Here is a 7,928-nt window from a genome sequence, read left to right as displayed (position 1 = left end):
CTGGTATTCACTCCAAAATCAAAATGGCTTTATAATTGAGACTGTTTAGGTTTTTGGGGGATTATTGTAAGGTGGTTGTGTCCACACAGTTCTAAAACACATTTATGCAAATTAAGATATTTTGCATCCAATGTCTCCTTACACTACTTATTACATTTTAAGTAGGGTAACTTGTAATCTGTAACCTATTAACATTTCCAAAGTAACCTTCCCAAAACTGTTGCTGCATAAAAGTATTCATTTCATTTTTGAATGGTACTGTACATCATTTGGTCCTCTGGGACTCTAAATTTATGAACGGTAAGATCAGTTTCAACAGAACGTGTGATAATGTTTTGTGTTATAGGAGAGAACACGAACAGAACTGCTAGATAACCTTCATAATGAGTTACACAAGCGCACGCAGGCAATGCTGGGTCATCCCCTCAGCGCAGATGAAGAGAGGATGGAGAACGGAGGACATGGAGGAATACTGGAGTCTATTAAGGTATAACATCCAAAAGATTAGCCGTCATATTCGCATGCAGCTTGTCAAAACTAAGGGTGAACTATCCTTTTAATGTCTTTTTGTCTCTCTCAGCGGGCGATGCGCGTGCGCAGTCACTCTATGGAGGCGATGGTGGGCTCGCAGAAACACGGCCGCTGCTCTCCGGCGGGAGGAGGCGTACCCACCAGCCTGAGCGGGGTCGGTCTGACACACAGCAACACTGAGGCTGCCAAGAGTTCTGTGAGCATCTTATTATGTTCACAACACACACACACAAATAAACTGGATCTGAATGGCCAAGTTAGTGTGGTAACAGCCACAGTGTAATAGCTTTGTAGTTCACTTTAATTATTTGAATATAACTTGATTTGTATAATTAACCCTGCACATGACTTAAAAAAAACGTTTTCATATATTTTTAGTCTCCAGTGACATCGAGCACCAAGTCTCCTCTGAAAAGCCCAGTGAAGAGACGCTCAGGTCTGTTCCCGCGGCTGCACACCAGTATGGACGGACAGCCAGAGCACCACACACGCAGGTCTGACAAATACGCAAAAAATACACACTTGCAGATCTGTAATCGGTATATATATATATATATATATATATATATATACCATTCTGAAATTTGATAGCTTTCAGAATTGCCTAGATCAAAATTTCTAGTCAATGTTATGTCCCAGCTAACAGAGAACGTTCTCAGAACTTTTACTAACCTTCTGGCAAAGTTATGAATAAACGTTCTTCCAGTGACATTAATAGAAGTTAGTTCAGTATAATCTTGTCTTTAAAAATTTTCTCAAAAGGTTAACACAAATATTAACATTCATGGAATGTTTTGTTTCTGAAACATTTTAGCTGGACATTCATCATTCATGTTTTTTAAATGTTACAAGTTGTTTTAGAACAGTCAGAAAACATTCAAAAATAATGTTCCTATAATGTTTGGTTAAATTATACAACGGGATGTTCCCATAATGTTTGCATAATAAAAAAAATTTAAAAAAGCTTTTTTTCAACTTTTAAAAATCTGGTTTTAAACGATCAGAGAACATTCAGAAATAATGTTTTCACAACTTAATGGGATGGGATTCCCATTAATGTAATGGGAATGTTAGCAAAACATTCTTAAAACATATATTTGATCAGCTGGGGTGCCACAGGGTTTTCAAATTTTATGAATATTTTCATATATACAAATTACATACTGAGTAAGAGAAATTGTATGGTATTACAAAGATTATATTATAAAAACAACCAAATTAAATAATTGTTTCAGAAATGGATTGATTGCAAAATATCTTTTACACTGTCATTATGCTAATGACGCAAATGATTCAAATATTAAATTATCAAGACATTAAAAATCTCGCAAATATTGTAAATATAAATTAAGTGTGTATGTGTGTGTGTGTGTTTTATACTACATACATTATATATGAAAATATGTTATATACTACAGACATTATATATTAAAATATGTTATATACTACATACATTATATATTAAAATATGTTATATACTACATACATTATATATGAAAATATGTTATATACTACATACATTATATATTAAAATATGTTATATACTGCATACATTATATATTAAAGTATATCATTTACTTTTTGTTGCGACAGCTTATGAAACAGTATATGTGTTTTTGATTAATTTTAATGTGAACAAAAATTCCATTAACACATTTTGTTAATATCATTAAAAAGTAATGTTAACTTTGACTTGGGAGTCTCTTAAGTTGACCCCCTTTTGAAAACCCCCGCTTTAAAAAGCTGTACAAATTGATTAAACTTCTTTTTTTTTTTTGTCTGTCATTTTAGTGTCCTAATTGATCAAAGAAGTCTAGACAGTGGTCATCTCTCACAGGAAGTGAGATCAGAGACGTCGTCCAATCCTAGCTCTCCAGAGATCCTAAGCAATGAGAGGTACATTTTTTGTTTCGCCACTGGTACTTAATAAATGTGTACTATCAAGAGCTAATAAGAGTTTCTTTTTCTCTCTCTGTTTTTAAAGGCCATCTCTCAAGCTGAAGGAGGTCATTGGAAGACCAGATATCTCTCGATCCTCTTCCAGCACCAGCAGCTTCAGCAGTGCTGCAGGAGACCCAGAGACTCTGGAGGAGAAAGAGCCTGTACGTAAAAGTGTCTTCACGTTCATTAATGTTGCTATAAGAAGTGTGCATGTTAAGTCTGTTCTCTCATGTCTTCAGATTTCTCCCAGTCTCTCGCCTGTCTTTGGCTCTCTGAGCACAGAGGGACAGGGCGCAGGAACGCCAGTGATTATGTGCCGCAGTCCGACAGGTATTTGAGACGCTTCCCTCACATTCAATATTTGAATTCAAAATGTACAGCTTAAGGAGTCACATGTTATTGAATATCTGTCTATTAAAAGATTTTAGGAATAAAACCTCACCCAGATCCAACCTGAAGTTCCGCTTTGACAGATTGAGCCAGTCTGCTGCTGTAAGACTTTGTCCTTTTATGACTTGCTCTTTCATTCTCTATCATTCTCTGTAGTGTTTCGTTTGTTGTTTAGTCATTTGTTTTAGTGTGTGTGTGTGTGTGTGTGTGTGTTTGTGTGTGTGTGTGTGTGTTTTAAGGTTGGTTAACCATTGAATGGTAACTTTAATCTCTCATTTCACAGGGACATTAGCAAAGGGAATGTCAAAGACGACCAGAACCATTGTAAGTTACTGTATTTATGAATCATAAATGTAGTCATAAATCACATAGTCTTGGGGGAGGAGGTAAACCAGATGCTGCATATACTGAAATAATTTTTTGATACCACATACCCCAAAATTTGATGATCCCCATTGTAAGGGACCTTCTTCCTAAATTATAAAGACAGCTTTTAATTTAACTTCTGAAGACATATTTATGAGTCATTCTATAATTTTGGATACATTTAACAGCCATTGATGGTAATTATATTTTTTCTAACAATTTTCTTCAGATATATGTGACCCTGGACCACAAAACCAGTCTTAAGTCGCTGTAGCAACAGCCAAAAAATACATTGTATGGGTCACAGTTATTGATTTTTATTTTATGCCAAAAATCATTAGGATATAAAGTAAAGATCATGTTCCATGAAGATATTTTGTAAATTCCCTACTGTAAATATATTAAAACTTAATTTTTGATTAGTATTATGCATGGCTAAGAACTTCATTTGGACAACTTTAAAGGCGATTTTCTCAATATTTAGATTTTTTTGCTCCCTCAGATTCCAGATATTCAAATAGTTGTATCTCGGCCAAAAAAGATGATGTATAAATCTCAATTTCGAAAAATTTACCCTTATGACTGGTTTTGTGGTCCAGGGTCACGTATCATATTTTATCCATTAAGAGAAGGCTTACTATATTGCACAAATATTATGTACACCCTATGTTTCAGTTGTTTGTTTGAAATGGCCTTGATGTCTCTTAAATGACTGTTTTTGCAGTGTCTGGTTTTGAAGTGAGTGTGTCTTCAGTTCAAAATAACGGATATAAAAATGTACAAGTTAGCATTATCTATAAAATATTAACGTTACTTCTAAAATCTAAAAACTAGATTTATTATATTTTATTTATTTTTATTTTTCTCTTTTCATAGACCTGAACTTTATCATTGACTCTCTAGAATATATTGCAGCCCAGGACCCAGTTTAAAAACCTCTGATTTATAACATTTTAAAAACATTTACAAATAGTTTTGTCATTTTGACAGGAAAAAAGTATGTGGTTTAATGTGTTTTCCTGCTTTAAAAATATTTCCACAGTAAAGAATGCTGATTTTTAAACTCCCCTGCAAAAATAGACCAGGAGAGAGGCATATGAGTTCAGATTTGAGGGGGGTAAATTCTATTGGATTCCAATGATATAATTCATAGGATACTATTTATTAAATCATATAACCATATAACAAGAACATAGTCTTTTTCACATTGCGAGAGCAAAATAAAAAGCCAAGAATCCACAACTCACAGCTCTTGCTAAGACTAAAAGAGCTGTTGCCACAGAAGGTCTTGTGATATAAAAGTCACAATATAAATGCCAAGCATTTCAATATTTTACTGATGGAATAAAATAGAGCGTGACGGAAATTTACAAGCGTCCATCACAGTGATGGATAATGATTATTTGTAGCACAATCTCTCAGTAACGGGCCATAAAAATCACTCATAATCGTAGATTCTTATTAAGTTATGTTCTTGTCAAAAAGATTTGTCTTATTTGGTATTCACTAACACCCTGAACTCTCCATTTAATCAGAAAAGCAATGGATCAGCACTGAAAATCAAACAGTCGGGACAGAGGAGAGAAATTAAGAAAGGACCCATCACTCAAGCCTGTGCTCCCAATCTGAACATCACAGGAACAAGCTCATACAGTTAGCATCTCCTTTAGTTCCTGCAGGTGGTCAACTGGCACTGACTCGGCACATTCATTGATTTTGCACATTTTGAAGTCTTTCACTGTAAAAATAAATATCTTGTGAGTTAATAAAATACAAACTTGGATTAGCAGGTCAATAATAGTAACTATCCTCACTTAATAGAGTGTGAAAACAACAGATTTTATTTTAATTAACAAAATTCCCAGCACCTGAAACATTCCACAGTATTTCGAGACTCTATTTTGAGACATAAATGAGTGGGACAAACTGTAAAAGCTTTCATGAAACTAGCCACAATAGATATCATTGCACAAATTAATTTCATAACAAATCTAAAATGCACTAGAGTGGTCAAACATAATAAAATAGTCTAGCACAACATTGCTTTCCTCTGTAACTCTCACACTTGTGCAATCCCTGAAAATCTGCCCTAAAATCAGGCATAGTTTGGAGATGGTTTCAGCCTCTGCTGTGTTCCCTGAAGTGTTATTTATAATATATATTATTAGAATTAAAACTTGAAGTATTAAACTCTTTTTTTAAATGGTTACTTCCATGACTGATGCCTAGTATATTAGAAAACCACCAATCACTCTTATGTGTATATATTTATTGTGTATATTCATGGATTGAAATGCAGAAGAATAAACCTTTATTGTCACAAACAGCTGAAATGTGTGAAAATGTGACACTTTTAGAAGGACTTCTCCATTCTGGTCTTTGGTCAAATTATTTTTTTGTTTCCTTATAGTATAAATTGCTTAACAGAAAGAGCTGTGTTAATTTATTTCTCTATGATTGTACTGCTGTGTAAAGGTTTCTGTATGGCAATGTTGATTTTGTTAAATAAAATATTGTATTTTAAAGACTTTGTTCCATTTGTAAGCCAGGCCATAGCTACTAAAACCCTGACTATATAATTTACTGGGCCTTTTACCACTTTTGCAACAATATGTAAGGAGGGTCCTTACAATCTGATAAACAGATGTTTGACAGTATGTACAGATATACAGTGGCCCCAAAAAATTGGATGCTTAAAGGTGATGCTATTTTAAAGATCATTATTTGGTGTAACAGAATATGTTGACATCCTTTAATTTTCAAAAAAACACATTATTTTTCAAATACTGTACATTATTGTAGGTCCTCTATGCCCCGCCTCTCTCAAACACGTCGTTTTCAACAAAGCCCCATCCTTTGACAAGTGCAGTCTGCTCTGATTGGCCAGCTGACCCAGTGCATAAAATGCGTTGCACAAATTCGAACATCTGGGTTGTGCTGTTCTGTTGTAAATAAATCTTAACCAATGATTCCTAATTGCATCTACTTCCGGAAGGCCAAATAAAGTGCTTTTGCTTTCGCACAGAAACACACAGCGTCTCCCTGACATGCAGCTTCAACACTAACTGCGGTTACTGAAACCACGCCTTCTTTCTTTGCGTGCACATTTGGGCAGCATTATGCTACTATTTCCACATCCTGATGTAGACATGTGGGGGTGTGTTAGAATGAGCCGTTTTAGTTAGGCGTGGTTGACTTAACTTTTATAAAGAATATCTCTTTGGATTTGAGACTTTAGTCTTTGCAACTTTACAGATATTCTTTATGCACCAATAGCTTGTAACACTCCAAAGAGAAAGGAAAACTTGAAATCGCATCATATGACCCCTTTAAACCACAGTTATATACATATTAATACTTCCTGCATGAATTTCATTAAGGTAAATAGGTAGGTGGGTAAATAAATAAATATACACTGCCGTTCAAAAGTTTGGGATCAGTAAGATTTTTTATGTTTTTTAAAGAAGTTTCTTATGCTCATCAAAGCTGTATATATTTGATCAAAAATACAGAAAAAAAATAATTTTGTGAAATATTATTGCAATTTAAAAGAATAGTTTTCTATTTTAATATACTTTAAAATATAATTCTAAGCCATCCTAAAAATTTGTATTTTTATTTCTAAAAAAAGTTATTTTGATGTAAAATATATTTTCTGATTGTGCTTTTAATATAGAAGTAAGGCTACCAGTAAAATGTCTTGTAAACTTAATTTACACTAAATGTAGTTTGTAATTTAGTTTAGGTGATAGGCCTAAATGATTTTAATTAACATTTAAAGATAATTAATATTAGGATTCTTTCTCTGTGCATCACATATAAATACATTACATCCTAAGTATGAACGTTAGTGAATGCATACTCTTCTTTAGTCAAAGAGGGCGGGTCACAATCTAGCAGCGACCGTCTCCTGGGCGGGGTGTGTGTGTGTCGCGAAGCTCGAGACGAGCAAGTAGGTATAAGTGTTAGCACAGCTAGCGCGAGGCTCCGTTCAATTCACTGAGAGTTAGCCGTTAGCCGTGAGCCGTGAGCTCATTTTAGTGAGTGATTATGGCGGCGGTGCGCAGCCTGCAGGTGTCTGTGAAGTCCGAAAGCGCGTCTGATCGGTCAGAGTCAGACTCGGAATCAGACTCGGATCGAGATGCCCGGGAAGCGGAACCCATGGAGGTGGAGGAGGGAGAGCTGGTGCTGGAGTCCATCCCTGTTCGCCGAAGTTTAAAGGAGCTGTTGCCGGTGAGTTAGTCCGTAGGCCTCTTTCAAACCACGGCCTCGCGTAGTACAGTAAGCCGGTCGTTGGTGACGCCGATGCGGTGTTGAGATCAGAGCTAGGGTTCATCGCAGCACTATTCCTGCTTTTGAACAGGCTATGGTAATGGGTTCATGGTGGGTTAGAATACATTTGCATAATGTGTAGTGATGGTCTGTTGTTTCGGAGGCTCTTGGGAAAGTGATGTAAATTTCTGGCCCAAGTTTCCAGATACTGACAGACTTTTCATTTGGCGCAGTTATTCCTATACTAATTGGTTAAAGGGGTCATGTGATGCTATTTTAAAGATCATTATTTTGTGTATTTGGTGTAACAGAATATGTTGACGTGCTTTAATGTTCAAAAAACACATTATTTGTCAAATACTGTACATTATTGTAGGTCCTCTATGCCCCGCCTCTCTCAAACGCTTCGTTTTCTACAAAGTCCCTCC

At 35.4% G+C, this 7,928-nt stretch overlaps 2 protein-coding genes across 8 annotated transcripts in view; both read left to right on the top strand.

The window, feature by feature from the left end:
• Positions 1-5,780, top strand: part of LOC107673809 (rap1 GTPase-activating protein 2-like) — a 55,847-nt gene extending 50,067 nt beyond the window's left edge. For 5 of the 7 annotated variants that reach the window (XM_016467602.1, XM_016467603.1, XM_016467599.1 and 2 more), the window contains 7 exons: positions 347-487; positions 581-727; positions 910-1,025; positions 2,323-2,427; positions 2,516-2,633; positions 2,712-2,802; positions 2,894-3,089. In XM_016467602.1, coding sequence (XP_016323088.1) covers positions 347-487; positions 581-727; positions 910-1,025; positions 2,323-2,427; positions 2,516-2,633; positions 2,712-2,802; positions 2,894-3,018 — 843 coding nt within the window. In that variant the 3' untranslated portion in view covers positions 3,019-3,089. Of the gene's footprint in view, positions 1-346; positions 488-580; positions 728-909; positions 1,026-2,322; positions 2,428-2,515; positions 2,634-2,711; positions 2,803-2,893; positions 3,090-3,145; positions 3,187-4,763 lie in introns of those variants that run through there. The other 2 variants (XM_016467601.1, XM_016467600.1) reach the window with 2 other exon arrangements.
• A 1,385-nt stretch (positions 5,781-7,165) lies between these two features.
• Positions 7,166-7,928, top strand: part of LOC107673811 (nuclear cap-binding protein subunit 3-like) — an 11,669-nt gene continuing 10,906 nt past the window's right edge. Inside the window, exon 1 of the mRNA XM_016467604.1 lies at positions 7,166-7,461. Within this exon, the coding sequence (XP_016323090.1) occupies positions 7,279-7,461 (183 nt within the window). The 5' untranslated portion in view covers positions 7,166-7,278. The remainder of the gene's footprint in view (positions 7,462-7,928) is intronic.

The sequence above is a fragment of the Sinocyclocheilus anshuiensis genome, unplaced genomic scaffold (assembly GCF_001515605.1).
Source record: "Sinocyclocheilus anshuiensis isolate Anshui unplaced genomic scaffold, SAMN03320099.WGS_v1.1 scaffold700, whole genome shotgun sequence".
Taxonomy (NCBI): domain Eukaryota; kingdom Metazoa; phylum Chordata; class Actinopteri; order Cypriniformes; family Cyprinidae; genus Sinocyclocheilus; species Sinocyclocheilus anshuiensis.
This window is presented reverse-complemented; position numbering and strand designations above follow the sequence as displayed.